Source organism: Lagopus leucura, unplaced genomic scaffold, assembly GCF_019238085.1.
Source record: "Lagopus leucura isolate 7727_CA_CO unplaced genomic scaffold, USGS_WTPT01 Super-Scaffold_100021, whole genome shotgun sequence".
Taxonomy (NCBI): Eukaryota; Metazoa; Chordata; class Aves; order Galliformes; family Phasianidae; genus Lagopus; species Lagopus leucura.
Window position 1 is genome coordinate 10,418,024 of NW_024962274.1, and position 16,704 is coordinate 10,434,727.

A 16,704-nucleotide genomic window follows, 5' to 3' on the forward strand; every position below is an offset into this window, starting at 1 on the left:
CGCTTGCTCCGCTCCGCGCGCTCCTCGGGCCGGGCACGGACGCGGCGCCCCCCGGGTGACGGCGGACCTCCGGCGGGGCGGGAGCGCGGCGGGGCTGCGGGCGGAGCGGCGCCTCCCCGGGGCGGTACCGGCGGCGGCGGCGGCGGCGCGGAGCCATGGTGAAGATCGGCGTCCAGCAGCCGGCCGCGGCGCTCAAGCCGGAGCAGGAGAAGGAGAAGGCGGCGGGGGGCGATGGGGCGGCGGGCGCCGTGCTGCTGCCCGCGGGCGCCGTGAGTGCGGGGCGGGCGGGGGCTGCGGGCCGGGGACCCCCGGGGGGCTCTTCGCCCTCCTCTTTGCGGCGCTTCGTGAGCGGCGAGCGAAGCGAACTTCGGTGAGGTCCGGTCTGTGCTCGGAGCTCGCGGCCGCTGGAAGGGCTGCCCTGAAAGCGTCGGGATGTGCGGATATCGGCCTGTGCGCCAAAGGGTTGGAAGTTTGGGGAGGTGGGGAAGGGACGGGGCGGGATACGTGCAGTCCTATACGTGCACTCCTACGTGATCTGTTGGCAGTGTGGACCCGAAGCACCCGAGCGCATCCTTTGGTCGGGGTTGTTACTGTGGGGAATGTGGTTTGGGGTTTGGCAGTGGCGGTCAGGTTTCAGGGTGTGACATCTTGTAAGGCTCAGGGCTGGCGTGGAGAGGAGCAGAGCTGTTGGGCAAGATGAAAAGCTAAGGATGAGAGCACGCATAGCTTCTTTCAGCTGTTCTGCAGTCCCAGTTGACACACAGAAGCCAAATTTGTTGGGCTGGGCAAGGGCTGGTGGAGGGCAGCGGGTCCCTGTAGCTGGAGCCTGGGGCAGCCCTGGCTGATGCAGGAGGCCAGATGTGCTTCTGCATTCTGAAATGCATGGAGCTGTGTGTGCAGTCTGACCACTTACTGAACCCCAGTATCTCCCTGACCCAAACCCTATGGGGAGCTGTGGGTCTGCTCCGTTCCCGCGGCTCCTCAAGGCATTCCCTCCTACAGGGAGCTCCCCAGAGGGTCGCTCAGCTCATGAGGTCACCCCTGTGATCTCCCACGTCATGAGCTGGCATGCTCACGGCTCTCCTAACTGCGCTGTCAGTGTCTGAGCGCTCGGTCTGGTATTAATCCAGCTCATAGAAGCCATCCCAGAACCTGCAATGGGGAGCCTGGCTGACTGCATTTTTGTAGTGATTAGGAGAGAAGCAGCGGTAGGCTTCTTCCTGCCCTGGGAGCAGGGCTCACACCAGACCGTGGTGCTGCCCCCAGCTCACTCCCCGTGGTGGGAGCAATGCTGTGCAAACTCAGGACCTGGCTGCTTCTGATGAGCAGAGTGAGAACAGGGTTAATGGTACTAACACGGGAAGTAAAGGTAGCAGAAGCGTGCTTCCATCATAAGTACTGCCAGATCCCTGCAAGCGAAGTTACCCTGATTCAGGTTGTGACAGATGGAGGAAATTGGCTTAAGCAGCAAAAACTGAATCGCAGAATCGCTAAGGTTGGAAGAGACCATGAAATCACCTGGTCCAACCATCCACCCATCCCCGCTGTGCCTGACCCAATACTGTGGGTTTTGTTCTTTGCCTTCTGCCTCCTGGGGAGCACTGTGTTGTTCTCTGAAGTCCACAAGGTCTACAAAGAAACTTTAAAAAGTGAATTTAAAATGAAGGCTCTAATGATTCCTTTATTCCAGCAGAAGGGCAGGCGAGGGAGACAGCGTAAGTGACAGGAGAGCAGGAGTTGGGTGGAGGTGAGCTGGGGACAGGGGGGTGTCAGGGAGCACGCCCACCTATGGGTGGCCTATTCCTGAAGCTATTTTTCAGGTTATTTGTGATGCTGGATTCTTCTGTAATGGCTTTCTAGGTGTAGTTGGTACACATCTGGACCGAGGGGTGTGCTGCCCAAAAAACCTCCAGCCTGGCTCTCTTGCCATGCCAACAGTTCCTGTGTGTGTCTCCTGCTCTAGCTGCCTTGCAGCAAAATCGCATTGGTGACAGGCAAACTAGATGCTCTGCATTCCTTTTCTCTTTGGTCCTGCAACTTCAATCCCAGCGATAGGAGCCAGAGCTGGGAAATGATTCAGCAGCTGCTTCTGCAGACTGTGAATTTTGGCAGGTGCTTGGTACATGCAGAGATGTGCAAGTGGAAGATGGCTGCAGTAGTGCTGTGTCCCAAAGAGCGGTAGGCAAGGGCTCCTGACAGCAAGCTGGCACGTGATGAGCCTTGTGTTCATCTGCTGTGCAGCTTGGGTAATTGAAAAGAACATACAAGTTAACTTCAGTCAGAAAATTAATGCGATTTTGAGGCAATAGCAACTTGGTAAGGGCTTATAAAAGAATCATGTTGTTGTTAGCAGAAGCTGGGGGATGCAGCATCTTCCTCAGGCAGAAGGCAGTCTGAGGCTGTGCAGTCAGTAACATCATTTGTTGTATTCGTTGGAAAATATCTTCTCAGATGCATAATAGCATTCAGTGAGTTTTAATTGAACTCCAGATTTAGAGTCTGGAATGGAAGTGCATATATCTGCCATGCCTTTAATGGCTCTGGGATATACGCTCTGTGCATTTGTGATTCATCGGGTTTCATTAAAGTCTTCTGCTTCACGAGGGGTGAATGATAAGAAACAGGGGGAAGAGCTTCACGGTGCCACCATCTGTGGGGTTTCTCAGTCTCCTCACTGCCCCAGTGTGCCTTCTGGTGCCTCTGGTTGTCCCTGGCTGCTCTGGTGTGTGGGCTGCAGGGATGCTGCCTTGGGGGTGCTTGGAAGGGAGGAAATGGTCTGAACTGAACTGGTAAAAACACCTCTGGACTCCTCCAGGGTCTGCTCCAGTCAGATACAGGACGTGGGTCTCACACTGGACTCCAGGCATTAATATTTCATATTCTAGCTGAACATGACAAGGGATCTGGCTAAAACTGGAAGGGGAGATTGAGAGGGAATGGCCAATTCTAGCAGATACAGTACAAATGAGACTGAATTTGGAACCACGTGGCTCTCCTTCACCACAGAGATGTGGACTGCAGAACTGCAGATGTGGAAACCTGAAATCTGCTGGAGAAGCATAGGAGGAAGGTGCAGGAGGACCTGGGCCTCTGTAGCTCTGTGTGTGGAAGGAGCTTTGGGTATGGGAAAAACTGGGCGTAGGGGTTGAAACGAGATGATCATTGTGGTCCTTTTCAACCCAGGCCATTCTGTGATTCTATGAAAAACACAGAAACCCAACAAACGTTGTGGGGGAGGGAAAAGGCATTTTCACTTGTGAGCTGGTGTTTTCTTCCCGGGTCACGTGTGGCATTTACATGCCTACGAGGGAGGACAGTTGGTAGGGTCTGTGCTTCTGCTTGTTTGCTTAACCCATCCTCTGGATTTGCTTTGCAGAGCTGTCCTGCAGCTGTGGCCCCATGCTGAACTCACATAGAACAGTAAAACAGAGAAGAGTCTCCTCTCTTTTGCTGTTTGCTAAGCTACATACTGTCTCTTTGCAGTGAATTTTCAAGCAGGGCTGACTCTGACAGGGTTTTCCTATGCTGCTGCAGGAAGAAGAGGTAATCACTAGGCAGTGTATTTTATATTGGTGCAACTGTGCAGCTTAACATATTTCTGTTCCTGTCTGTTCCATGGGACACGCAGCCCTCCAGCTATGTGCTCTGTAAGGACGGCCTTATTTCTGCAGCAGGCTTGGTTGGCTCTGCTAATGCCCTGAGTGGTTTTACTCCCAGGAAATAGAAGGGGGAGGCTGGAAAGCCTCCAGCTGGAAGCTGTTGCACCTCTGCCAAGAGAAATAAAATATATAGAAACGCATTCCTCATCCCTGTGCAAAGAGGGAGAAGAAATGGCCCCTAGCTTCAAAACCGAGATGGGACAGGGAGGAAAGAGGAGGTTTGTGTCCCTCCTGCTGGTTGGGGAGAGGGAAGGGAGGAACGCCGAGCGCCCAGTTCTCATATGCTAGGCTGCTTTTCTAACATCCTGCTGGCTTTGTCAGGTAGCAACAAGGCTGTGGTTTTTAATTAGCCGGCGGTTGTTTTTGATATTCTAATTCGCAGTGCTGCAAAGCGACTCCCGAGGCAGGTGGCTTTGTTCCTAGTCACGTGCGGCCCTGTCGCTTAAAGATGCGATTAGATTCATTTATGGCAACCTTTTGCCTTCAGCTGTGATAGTCTCTTAATTACAGCCCTCCTTTTTGGCTCCCAGGCATCTCTGAGTCCAAAAGCTGTTCTCCCTGTGGAAGTGCTGCTCCGTGGCCCTGCATGAGCACCACTCAAGTATGGCACACAACTTCTGTTGCCTTGGAAACCATGTGCCATGTATATATGTATGTGCGTGTATATATATGCATGCATGCACACATGATTTTCTTTCCTGATCTAAAGTCATAGGAATGCTCATCAGTCTGGAAGGGCCACCCTGTCCTGCCCCAGGGTGGTGGCTTTGGTGGGATTCGCTTGGAGGTGCTCAAAGCCAAGTCCAGCAGGGCTTGCTCAGTACCAGCCTACAGCCATTTGTCAGCACCATGATGACCAGCTGCCAACTGTGCTTTTTTGCAGGTGAAGTCAATGGGGGTATTGTTTACAGAATCACAGAATGGCCAGGGTTGGAAGGGACCTCAAGGATCATGAATCTCCAACCCCCCTGCCACAATCAAGGCCACCAACTTCCCCATTTAATACCAGATCAGGCTGCTCATGGTCCCATCCAATCTGGGTCTTTTGTTGCTTCAGGTCTTCATGTTCTGTAAAGCAGTATTTGATTTTTACAAGCAATATGGCACTTCATATGCTCAAGATATAGGCCTTGAAATTATTCTCCCTTTCCCATCTTTGCTTTTGGTTGCCAAAAGTAAGTATGCAGCAAGATCAATTAGGTTTTCTGATGTGAGTTTCTTACATTTTGATCCTGCTTCCTTAGGAGAGGAAGGCAGGGCTGCCTGTGGCAGTGGCTGTAATTGCATCGGTGCATCCTTCACATCAAGAGCACAGACAACAAGCACCTCCTGGAGATGGCTGACGTGTTTTACTGCCTTTCAGCTAGAGCTGCTCTCAAAACTGCATCCCTTTGAGTATTTACTCTGTATCATTTCTCTCCTTACTTGTCAGTCATCAAAATCGCATCTATTTTTAGTGGCCCCAAGCTCCTGTGCCATTGGAGCTGTGCACTTAGGCACTTTCCAAGCTGTGCCCCCTGCTCATAGGCCCTGTGATGTCTAAAACGAAAGATTTGAAACCTTTGTGTTTCATAAACGCAGGAAAAATGGTTGATGGAGAGCTCAACAAATGCATCTTTTAATCAGCAAGATGTGCATGAGCAGATCTGGCTGTAGCTGGATATTACGTTATTGTTAAGGATGTATGTGCTTATGCACCCATAGCAAGTTACATAAATATGGAGGGAGAATATCTCAAATCTCAGAGCAGCTGGAGGAGAGAAGACTTTGAGCAAAGCGATGGCTGCGGTGTTTCTCTACCTGTGTAATTAGATGTCATTCAGAAGGAAATGGAGTAGAGAAAACTGATAAGCTCTGAGGAGCTGCCTGCCCTGATCTGTGTTCCTGGAGGAGCCGCTGTGCTGTTTTGATCTCCTGGCAGCAGCTGACGAAGGGAGGCAGACAGAGCTGCTTCAAAAGCTGAAGAAGCAGGAAAAGGGCACGCGCTGAGCCTGGCTTTGCTGAGGAGTGCTGTGAGTCATGGGGAGCGAGGCAGGACACAGCACCTTTCATTTCCACACTTTGTCATCTCCAGCAAGACGCCGGTCAGGAAGAGAGATTGAAGCGAAGATCTATTTTTCATAAGGTTAGACTGTGCTGATAAGACATCTGAAAGATGGCAGCTCATTGGGTTATGGCTAGCAGCTCGCACTGGGGTGTGTTTCCAACGGCCAAGGACCTGCAAGGACTTCTGTATATGTATTTTTAAAGGGTAAGTTCTTCAAAAAGACACAACAGTCCCAGGGGGGAGTCTGCACTGACCTTGCTTTAAGAAAGTTGCTGGTGTGGATGCGAGGTCTGCGTGCAGGCTGGGGAAGAGCAAGGTGTGCTGCAAGCCAACTGCTGGCACTGGGGAGCCAAAGGCAGCTGGCAGCCTTTGCTCACGGGCTCTCTCCTTCTCTGAGCACAGAGTGCTGGAACCACTGCTGGCCTGGTGGCTCAGACCCTTCCCAACCCCATCTCTGCAGCAGAGCAGTTTCCCTTCACCGTGTCCTCAGAAAGCCTGGAAATTCTGAAGAAAATCCCCAGGCTGAATTAGGGTTTTTTTACCCCCCAGGCTGATTTGAAGACTCCTCTACCAGACACTCTGTAGCGTAACTTCTCCTCCCAGCTGGGTACCTCCACCCGCGCTCTGTTCCTGCGCCCTCCCTGTGAGCAGGCATGGTGCTGAAGCATAAGGAATATCCTGTGCTATCCAAGAAAAGGAGTTCCTTTTTATACTCCACAGCCTTGCCTGCTGCCAGGCACTGGGTAGAGCATCTGCAAAGGGATCGTGCCTACACACTGGAGCTGACTCAGCTCATCTAGGGATCCAGGTTGTGCTGGAGCTGCCTCTGCTTCGCCCGGTGGGATGAAGTGCCTGCAGCACAACGCCGGGTGAGCAGGGGCTCTCCTTGAGACGTGGATGCCTTCTATAGTGAGAAAGAGCAAGCCGTGCCTTTCCCACAGGTTGCACAGGGGTAGTTTCTAAATTGCAGTTTGTTCCTAGTGACAAGGGTTGGTGGCCTTCAGATGTGGAAGGAAGAGGAGATCTGCATCTCGGTGAAGGTTTGAGCTGCTGGTTTGTACACTATATACCACAGGGCTGGAGTTAATTGTTCCTGCCCAACATCATTGTTAACCTCCCCTCCTTCACTGCCACTCCATTGGAGAAGTGGCTGTTGAGCTTTTCCTTCCTCTGTTAGGCTTTGCAGTGTTATTTTTCCATCTTTTCCTGGTGTATCACAGCTTCCCCAAGGGCAAAGCACTGAGCATCTTCCCCACCTCCTCCCAAATGCAGAGCTTGGGTGGTGTGTTACCAGCACGGGAGCCCAGCACCTTTAGGATGACATTTGCTTGCAGAGCGTTAACCGTTTTTCCAGCCGTTCCTTGGTGTCAGCAGCAGCAGAGCTTTGTGTTCATTTCCACCCCCACTGGCTGCACTGCTTCTGCGATGACAGGTACCTGAGGAAATGTGTCTCGTGGAACACTTGAAGTACAGCATGACTCTCATCGGAGCTGTTCATGTCAGAGAACCTTTAACTTGTGCAGAATTGCGATTTTCTTTTCTTTGTGGCTTGTCACCATTGCCACCCCTCATCTGTAGGAGGAGGGGAAGGGGAGAGAGATGAACTTCAAATGCTTTGTTTTTCAGCTTGCTATGTTTGCTGGAGGAGTGGCAACAAGTTGATTAAATGCCAATCCTTCAGCATAGGGAGCTGGCAGTGTGCTGCAGGTCCTCCAAAGCTGGGACGAAGGGGAAATGCATACAGATTAATTTCTGCTGGAGGTGTGCTGCAACTGCAGCTCCACAAAGCTGGTTGGGAGCCTTGGGGTTTCACCCTGGCCAAAATGCATCCAGATGTGAAGTCAAGTTGCAGGATCATGCCTCTATTCTTCAGTCTCATGCCCCGAGCTCGTGTGTAACCTTTAAATGATATAGTGTTGATTTTCTGGTCCCTTTGGCAGCAGCTGGCTGATGCTCTCGCTCTTGCCTCACAGGAGGAGCAGGCTCCCGTGGTGCAGGGCCGCAGGTCATCGCTCAGCGGGGTGTGCTACCTGACCATGGGTCTCCTCGTGCTGCTCCTTGGCTTGGTCTTTGCATCAATGTATGTCTACAGATACTTCTTCATCACGCAGGTATGGGTCAGCTGGGAAGGACGGTTGGCTCCTCAATCTGGAGCAGCAAAGCAAACTGCATCATCGAGCCTTTGATTTGTGCTCCTGCTTGTTGCTTTGCACAGTGGGGATTTGGGAGCTGGTAACTGTGGGCCCCAACTGTGGGCAGATGGGGCATGTCTGAAGTGCTGGGCTCAGGCTCGCCTCTGTCCTGACCATCAGGAAGGGTCTTCCAGACATCCTCCTCTTCCCCTCTCGTGTTTTGTTTTGTGTTTGTTTTCTTTTTTTAACTCTTTGAAAATATGACCTGCAAGTTCAGCCTTGTGAACCCAATGTTAACGCTGTCAGTGGTCAACCAGTTTTCAAAGCTTGGCTGGTTGCAGGGCTTGAGCAAGCCCTGAAGATAGCAGGGGGTACAGGCAAGGCAAAGCAGCATTTTGCAATGGGTTTTTTAGGCTGTAGCGCAGAGAAACTGCGAGCACAACAAAAATAGATGCTGCTATTAATAAAGCAAGCAAAGCAAGCTGGAGATGAAATGACAGATGGGCCTACATCTTCTGTTAAATTCAGCACCTTTTCTTCCATGTAGGCTTTGCAGAGCTCTGCCTGGTGAATGCACTGGGATGGCAGCGCTGTGGATTTAAGCAGCATTGGGTCAAAGCTTGGGGAGGGAGACACAACACAGCCCCATTTTAAGGAGGAAATTGCTGTGCTCTGTGGCTTGCTGAGTGCTTAGCCAAGAAACTTCAGTCATCAATTTGCACTGAATACCTCGTTCTGCTGTTCAGCCAGCACTTATCCACTCAGCAGTGTCTTTTTATACTCTCATTGCTCCGTACATGCTTATGCTGTCAAATTAATTTGCAGTCCTTGTTTTCGGGTGCATCAATTATTTATTACTTGTGCTCTCATACATCTGATCTGGAAATCCCATGACAACCGTAGGGCTGCTCAGCTCTCCCACACACTGGTGGTAATCCAGTGGGCCCAGGTACAGGGATTTTGCTGCAAACAACTTTGTGCCTCTGGACTGCAGGAGAGCAGCAGCTCCTGTTTTTGTCCTGCTGCATCTGCCACATGCAAGCTATGAGTACCTTTAGAAGTGATGCTTTGCTTGCTCCAAGCCTGTATGCCTTATGGAGAAAAACCAAGTACTGTAAGCTATGTCTGTGGAACAGCCTAGCTACAAAAGATAAGAACCCACAGACAGTTTACCTTTCTGCTGACCCTCTGTGAAATCCCACGGGGCATCCTTTGTTTCCCTTGGATCTGACCAGCAGGAAGGGAGGAGGGGTTGTTTCACAGGGGTGTTTTGAACTGCCTTCGTCAAGAGCATCCTCTAGCCAACAGGCTGAGCTTGACATATGTGCCAAACGCCTGTTCAAAAAGGGTATTTTTACCCAGTTTCTCCTGTGTTGGCTGTAGTTGTTAATGGGGTGTGGGATGTATGCGTGTTGTGCCTCCAGCTGGATCTCATCCCCACAGCTTCCCCGCGAGAGCGTGTTTCACTGCGGTGTCCTTTATGAAGACTCGCTGTATTCGCCGTTCAAGGGGCAGCTGGAACTGCACGAAGATGTCAAGATTTACATCGAGGACAACTATGAGCAAATCAATGTCCCGGTGCCCCAGTTTGGAGGGAGCGACCCTGCGGATATCATCCATGATTTCCAGCGAGTAAGGGGCTCTTGGGTTCTTTGTGAGCATAGCACTGTTGCTGTTGTCCCATATCTGCACAATGATCTCATTTTTTGAGATGTCTTCCCTCTCAGGGCCGTGTCTGAGCTTTTCCAACCTGCTCCTTGTGTGTTCCGTAGGGTGGACTGAGGTTGCTTCAGTCTGCAGTGCTTCTGGTTTGCTGAACAGTACTTCTTTCCTGCCCTGCTCGGCCTCCTTTCACCCACGTTTACAGCCATATTTCATTGAGAAGGGCTCAATTTGTTAATTTCTCTGCTTGGAACACAGGGTCTAACAGCTTATCATGACATAACGCTGGATAAATGCTACGTCATTGAGCTGAACACCACTATCGTGATGCCTCCACGCAACCTCTGGGAGCTGCTGGTTAATGTGAAGGTACGGCTGCAGTCCTGCTTTATTTTGTATGCTTTTCTGGGCTCTTGGGAAGCAGAAACAGAAAATGGTGTCTGTAAAAGCGAGCCTTGGACCTGACAGAGCTGAGTTTTCGTGGATAGCAAAGCCTTTGTGGGTTGTAGCTGGAACAATCACTTTGCAGGCAGCACAGTAATGCAGATATGACAGATGAACCTGACTGAGGCAGCACAGAAAAGCAGCGGATCCCTTTCCCCAGGTGTTTACTGAGAGTTGGGAACCAACGGGGGAAAAAAAAAAGCCTTCCTTTTGCTCTTGCTGCTGCATTTTACTTTTGCAGAGCTGTCAGTGCCCCATGGGGAGTACTGGGCCCTCTGCTTTTACCTCTTTGGGGTGTGATCTGGGGCTTCTCCCCCTGCCATGCTGAGGGCTGAAATGCAGCTTTTGATCTAATGCAGTTTTGCTCACAACAGGCATTAATTGGGTTTAGTACTGGCAGTTTTGTTCAGTTCAGAGGCTCATGCTGATGTATTGCAGTGACTGAAAACAACCTTAAAATAGAGCACTATTAAATCTTAACAGCAGGAAAAAAAAAAACAGGATTTTTAAGGCTGCAGAAGGTGAAGCAAAGCATTTAGTCCGGCTTTCTTACTCTCTTCCATAAGGGCCTGTTTAAAAGCAAAAAAAAAACCAATATAATTCCCTGCAATGTGATGAACTTTGTGGGGTTAAGCTGAGAGGTGACAGGTTGTGCCCTGAGAGATGCCCGACCTCTGGTCCTTGTCAATCTCCCAGCTTGTTTCCCAGCACTCCTTGCAATCTCATCCACTGTGACCATCTGTTTGCTGTGCTGGGAGCCCTGCTGGGCTACAACACACGTTTGTGTACAACTCACTCCAAACCAGGCACTGTGGCAGGTGACCAGTCCCCACAGCAGGGGAAATGGAAAGGAGAGGATTGTGCAGGCTGACGGCAGAGCCTCATTAAAACACTGGCAGAGTGGAGATGCTGGTCACATCTTCAAATAACAGGTATAAAATCACAGGGAGTGGAAATTATACTTTATCGGAAATGGAATTTAAAGGGGAATAAAAATGCAGTTAAGATGGTTTTATGACTATTATGATCTCAATTCTTTAAAGAGCGTACAAAGCAGACGTGAGTTTAAATAACTTCATGATTATTGGGATGGATAAGTGTCCAGTCTGTCTGTGCAGGTTTTAATGTGCACTTGGGGACATCGTTTTCGAGTGCTTAGCTTGGTCTTACCGCTCACAGAAGTCTCTCACCATAAGACAGTAGAGCAGGCTGCCCAGAAGTGTGCCCTTCTCTGAAGTACTCCTTGCTGGTCCTTGCTTTTCTCCTCTCAATCCAGTCAAGTTTCTCATGAATGAGACTGATTTCCAGCTGCAGGTTGAGTTTTGAAGGTGTTCGGTGGCATCAGCCCTACTTCTAGCGCCAAACCTCAGTGCAGCAAGTAATTGTAACTGCTTTTTCTGGTGGCACAGGCACTCAGTGAAGCTTTTGCCCTTTCTTCAGCCTGCTGCCTGCTCATGGTCTTTGCAGCCTGTAGGTATGGCTGTGCCCAGCCCAGATCTCAGCCTGCTGTATGCCTTACCGGGCCTCTCTGTCTGAGTGCTTTGCCTGCAAATGGCAGCTATGCTGCTTCTTGCAAATTTGTGTCTGGCTTTGTGTGATGGTTCGGTGAGCAGAGCTGCATGAGTACCTGAGAGTAAAGGATGCTCCCAGCGTGCAGTCGCAGGAAGCTGGAGATGACCCGGTTAAATGATGGATGATCCACGTCTTTCGTAGAACCCGATTAATTTCCCAGTGGAGATGCTGGAAGCTCTAGTTTTCTTAAAACTGTTGGCAGAGAATTGATGGTATCGTTTGTTGTGCAGTCCCATGATGGAGGAGCAAGAAATCCTGATTATCTCAGCTCCCACAGCTATTTAAGTTTAAAACAATGAAAGGACTGGGTTGCCTGTGTGTGTGCCTGTAAGCCATTCCAAGGCTGTGCCAGATCCTGAGCCCAGTCCCCTGTGTTAACATGAGGACTCATGCCTGTAACTGCACATATCGTGTGCCCTCTCCTGTGCTCCCCCACTGAGAATCAGTAATTGAATTTCTTGCAGAACAGTTGTGTCAGTGTAATACAGGGTAATACAGGCTTCTACTAATAGTCTTGTGCTGCACCATTAAAAGAGAGCTGTATCGATCCGAGAGGCTCCGCCAGCCCAGCAGCACGGAGCTGACTTAATGCAGTGCGTTTCCAGGTACATCTCTGTGGAGATAACCAGTCCTGTGGTGGAAATTGAAGAGGTGAAGTTTGAAACTGCTGCTGTTGCTTGCCATTTCGTCTCATATTGCTCCCTCTTGCAGGATCTGCCGATTCTTTTATTTCTTTGACGTACCTTAGGCAAAAGGCACCAGAAATGAAGCTCTGCTTCATGGCCTAGTAAGCATCCAGTCTGGTTAGAAGTGCCTCCAATCCAAACTGTGCTTGTAGCATGGCTGCTCATCACCCAGGTAGCCTTCAGGCACCTCCAAGCTGGATTCCTCACTGCTGAGCGGCTTCCTGCGGCAGGAGCAGTGGCCTCCATCCCCGGGATACTCCCAGTTCCTCCATTTCCTCTCTCCCATTTTTTCCAGTCCCCGGTGGCTCTCTCCTAGCAGCACCTCTCCTTAATAAGAGATCACCGCACTGGTCATGCCTTATTTTGGTGGAAACTGTCATTTCAGAAAGGAACATACCTGCCTCAGACATACATCATCCAGGAGGAGATGATTGCCACTGAGCACGTCAGCGACATGGAGCAGCTCGGCTCCTTCATCTACCGCCTGTGCAGCGGCAAGGAGACCTACAGGCTGAAGCGGAGGAGCACCAGGAGACGTAAGAGCCTCGCAGTGCTCAGCTGCCCCTGCATCCCAGCCCTTATTTCTGCTGTAACAGCCTCAGGGCGAGGTGGGGAGTAAGAAGGGGGGGTTCCCTGCAGGTGGAATCACACAGAGCTCTGGAGGTGTTTCCCACTTCGTTCAGCTGAACCCCGAACATCACTGCAAATGGGTGCTGGCTGCTGCCAGTGTTTCTGTTGTTGCACCTGTTGGGCTAATAGAAACATTAATACAAATACTTGCAGGAGCCTGCAGTTCACTGCACATGGACTCCCAGGGCTGAACTAATAGCTGGGCTATTGGGAACTGTTCAGAAAATTTCCTTAATGCGGACAGTGGCAGCTATTCAGAGCAGATTAAATCTGCAAATTGCCTTAAATTAAGTTCCTAATAATACGAAAACAGTTTTGAGGAGAGAAGATTAGACTACCTTAAACTGATTTCATGAAAAGAAAACAGTATGTATTTTATACACAAATGCTAATGTTGCTGCAACAATAATAACATTAATCTGTTTCAGCAAGTTATCTGTTTATTTTCAAGCCTTATCAGAAACACGAGCTTATTCTTGGTTTGGCTCCCTGGGTGAGATGCGTGGTGCTGAGGGTGTCTGGAAGCTGCACAGGGCTGTTTGTGCTGCTTTCCCAGAGCAGCCCCCATAGCCCTGTGCAGAGCTGCAGCCCTGGCATGGCCCTGTTTCTCAGCAGGGCACAGCCAGGCCGTATCTGCCTGGTGCTGCTGCCCAGAGTTGAGCTCCTGCAGCACAGAGACATGGGGAACAGCTGTTGTTCTCCAGAGAGGCTGAGGCTTTGGCAGCATCAATGCGTGTGCTGATTCAAACAGCCAGCAGGTGACGATTTTAAGCCCACATTGGCTCTGTACCAGCCTATAGTTTCTGCTGGTTTTGTGATAACACTGATAACACTGAGGTGCTGTCAGCTGAAGCCAGCTGCTCCCCTGTGGCTCCCCAGCTCATGCTTACTGCAGGACCAGGGCCAGGCAGTGGTGCTGTTCTTCCTAAGATGAAATTATGCCATGTTCTGTATGTGCTGTGTTGTTCCTGCATCTCAGCGTTCAGCAATTGCATCCCTTCTGCTTTCCTTCCCTGACTTGATGCAGCTCTTATAAATGAATGCTGGTTGAATTTTGTCCTTGTCTTTCTCTCTTTTAATCCCTTGCAGGTATCAGTCGACGTGAGGCTGGGGACTGCCACCGTATTCGTCACTTTGAAAACACTTTTGTGGTTGAAACTGTTATCTGCAAAAAATCATGAAGCCCCTGTCCAGCTGTAACCTTCCATGGCTTTGCTTGCACACACATGCTCTCAGCCCTCTTTTTAGACTTGGTAATCTGTCTTACTTTCTTTACTCCCTCTCCTGCTTGTGCAACTCTAAAGCCTTGGGTCTGTCGTGGCCTCGCAGTTGATTCTGTTCTTTTTTCTCTTTACTGAGATGTTTTGCTGGGCTTAAATTTATGCAGCAGTCACAGATGGCCTTGGAGCGGATACAGCCTCTTCCACCCCACAGGGTGGGGATCTGTTGCAGGAGCAGGTTTTGGGTAGAAGGGATGGCCAAGAAGTGGGATGCTGGAAATGGGTGCTCTTCTCCTGTCTGAGCAGTTTCATGCTGGCACTGTTGTGAGGCTGGGGCAGAAGGTATACTACAGGAGGAGAATTACCATTCTGATGCTGATGTAATGACAGAGTATGCCATCAGATGGACTTAGAATTAGATGTTAGGTTACAAAGAGGGTGATTTGGAAAGCTCAGCAGAAGGAGGGTTTCTGCCCACAATGAACTGTGATGCTCACAGTTTGTTGTCCCAATGAAGACCAAGTTTTCAAACAGTGGAAGCAGCCCGTATGCATTGTTTCTGTGTCTAGCTTCTGGCTGAATTGGAGTGGCATACCTGGAATCAGCCAGGCTACCCTCCCTCAGCCTTCAGTATAACAAGCAAGTGGTGTCTGCTTGTGGCTCCTGAGCTCATTTCCTGCTGTATTGCCTGAGTAAATAGAGGTGAGCCTTTGATACATGCTACCAAAGCTCATATCTGATGTCCCATCTATGGGCTGCTGATGGAGCTGGGCACTTTATTTTTAGCTCACCTCTCCAGACCTGCTCCTGCCTGGAAGATGAGTTTTGTTCACATAGATCTGTCTTTCTGAGTTGTCAGAATCCCATCTGTCTGTGGATGGGTGCCATGCCAGCATGCAAAGTGGTATCAGCAGCAGAATCTCTGTTACTGGCAACTGCAGAGATGGTGGTTTGGGGTTTTTTTGTTGCTTGTTTGTTTGTTTGTTTTTGAGAGCATATTCCCATAGGACTCCTCTGAAGAAAGCTGTTTTGATCATAATTCCTCTAGCCCAGCTGTGTGTTGTGTCATCTGTAGGCACCGCTGGAGAGCAGGTGTTGATACAAGGCAAGATTCAGTGCATCAATATAATGCAGAGAAATTGTGTGAACAAAATTGTGTTTCTATTGATCATCAGAAAGAAGAATTGCAGGGTAATTAAATATTCTTCCCTCTGTTCCATAAATATAGTTAAAACTAATGAGGTTCTTAAAATGCAGGCAGTTTTTTGACTTGAAAGAACAGCTTGGCACATTCTTGTTAATTGGTTTTCAGCAAATCTGGACTTGTTCATCTGTTGAAATGACCTTGTTGTTTCAGGAAGAGAAAGGATAAAGTAAATGCAAGAACAATCATTAACTCAGCAGGACCAAAAAAAATTAATGTATTTGAGAGTCAAACTTCTATTAGTAGTACTGTGAGCTAATTGTATGAAAACAAAACAGTACCTTAAAATGATCACATAACGCAATAGCAGTATGCCCTTGGAAGCCCAGGTTATTATTTTTTTATATAAGAGTCAACCGTAAACATTAGATCTTAATAGGTAGAGCAGGAGATGCTGATCTCCTGCTTTAAGGTGGATGTGAGATGTCAGATGGCACGTGTTTCTTGCAGACCGGTGAGGAAAGTTTCCCACTGCCGGCGGAGTATTTGCTTTTATAGTACAGCTGTGTTTTTCCAACTACAACTTGCTATTAGCCCTAGCCTTTTATCACAGAGTGAATGATGAGAGTCAGAGTATCGGTTTGCTTGGTGCAAGTATCACAAACTGGTAAATTTAAGCCCTGCATTTCTCTCTGTTTCCGAGATCCTAAGCCTGCACTCAAGTGAGCGCTCAGACCTTTTCCCTTCCCTCTGATTCTGCATGAATTAACTGGTCATTGAATATGCTAACTCCCTGCAACCCCGCAGCTGTAAGGACAAGCCCTGATTCTTTAAGGTGAACTAATGTGGTTGCTGTTTCATAGGGTGAGAATGCAGCTGTCTAGAAAGAAAATGCTTTGTATATTTTGTCTGGTAGAACTCTTACCTCTTAGGAAACATCCATGGGATAATAAAATCTTTTACCTCTGATACATAAAGTGTGTGTTTGTTCCCAATCAAAACACGTTTTTGAATTTACCTCTTCTGTACCTGGGTGCTTTTTCCATTGTTGGGGTTCTGTAGAAGGGATTTGCATTCTGCAGTCATTTGCCGAAGCCTGTTCTGCAGCTCAAGCTATTAATTTGGACTGATGTAAAGACGGAAATGGTGGCAGCTTGCAAAGGTGTTTTCTGGAGTCACGTCTGGAAAATCCACTGTTCCTCTGTGTCTGTGCCTCAGGAAATTCCTGCGGCCTTTCCAGAAGAGAGGTCAGTGAGGAAAAAGTTGTGATCTGAGTGGTGCTCTGCCAGGAGATTGCTTACTGGGAAAATCAAAATGTTGTCCTAAAAAGTAAGTGCTGAGGAGATGATTTCAGTGTGCACCTATTAGGACCATCTGTTTCAGTGTTAGTACAAGAAATAGGCATATTCTGACTGTTGATGACCAGCGCCCGGAATATTCTTCGTCATCACGACTGAAGTCTTAGTTTTTCACCTAGCTAACCATTTGGAGGGTAATAGAGAGGCAAG

The 16,704-nt window shown here is 49.3% G+C and overlaps 1 protein-coding gene across 1 annotated transcript; it reads left to right on the forward strand.

Moving 5' to 3' along the window:
* Positions 1-155: 155 nt before the first annotated feature.
* On the forward strand, positions 156-16,167 carry ITM2C (integral membrane protein 2C). The gene is made up of 6 exons (XM_042878511.1): positions 156-269; positions 7,680-7,817; positions 9,282-9,470; positions 9,759-9,869; positions 12,588-12,738; positions 13,922-16,167. The coding sequence occupies exons 1-6, from the start codon at positions 156-158 to the stop codon at positions 14,011-14,013; spliced, it is 795 nt and encodes a 264-aa protein (XP_042734445.1). The 3' UTR covers positions 14,014-16,167.
* The last annotated feature ends 537 nt before the right edge of the window (positions 16,168-16,704 follow it).

Coding starts and splice junctions, on each gene's coding strand:
- ITM2C (XM_042878511.1), top strand. CDS start 156: ATGGTGAAGATCGGCGTCCAGCAGCCGGCCGCGGCGCTCAAGCCGGAG. Junction 7,818..9,281: donor GATACTTCTTCATCACGCAG/GTATGGGTCAGC, acceptor TCATCCCCACAG/CTTCCCCGCGAGAGCGTGTT. Junction 9,870..12,587: donor AGCTGCTGGTTAATGTGAAG/GTACGGCTGCAG, acceptor CTGTCATTTCAG/AAAGGAACATACCTGCCTCA.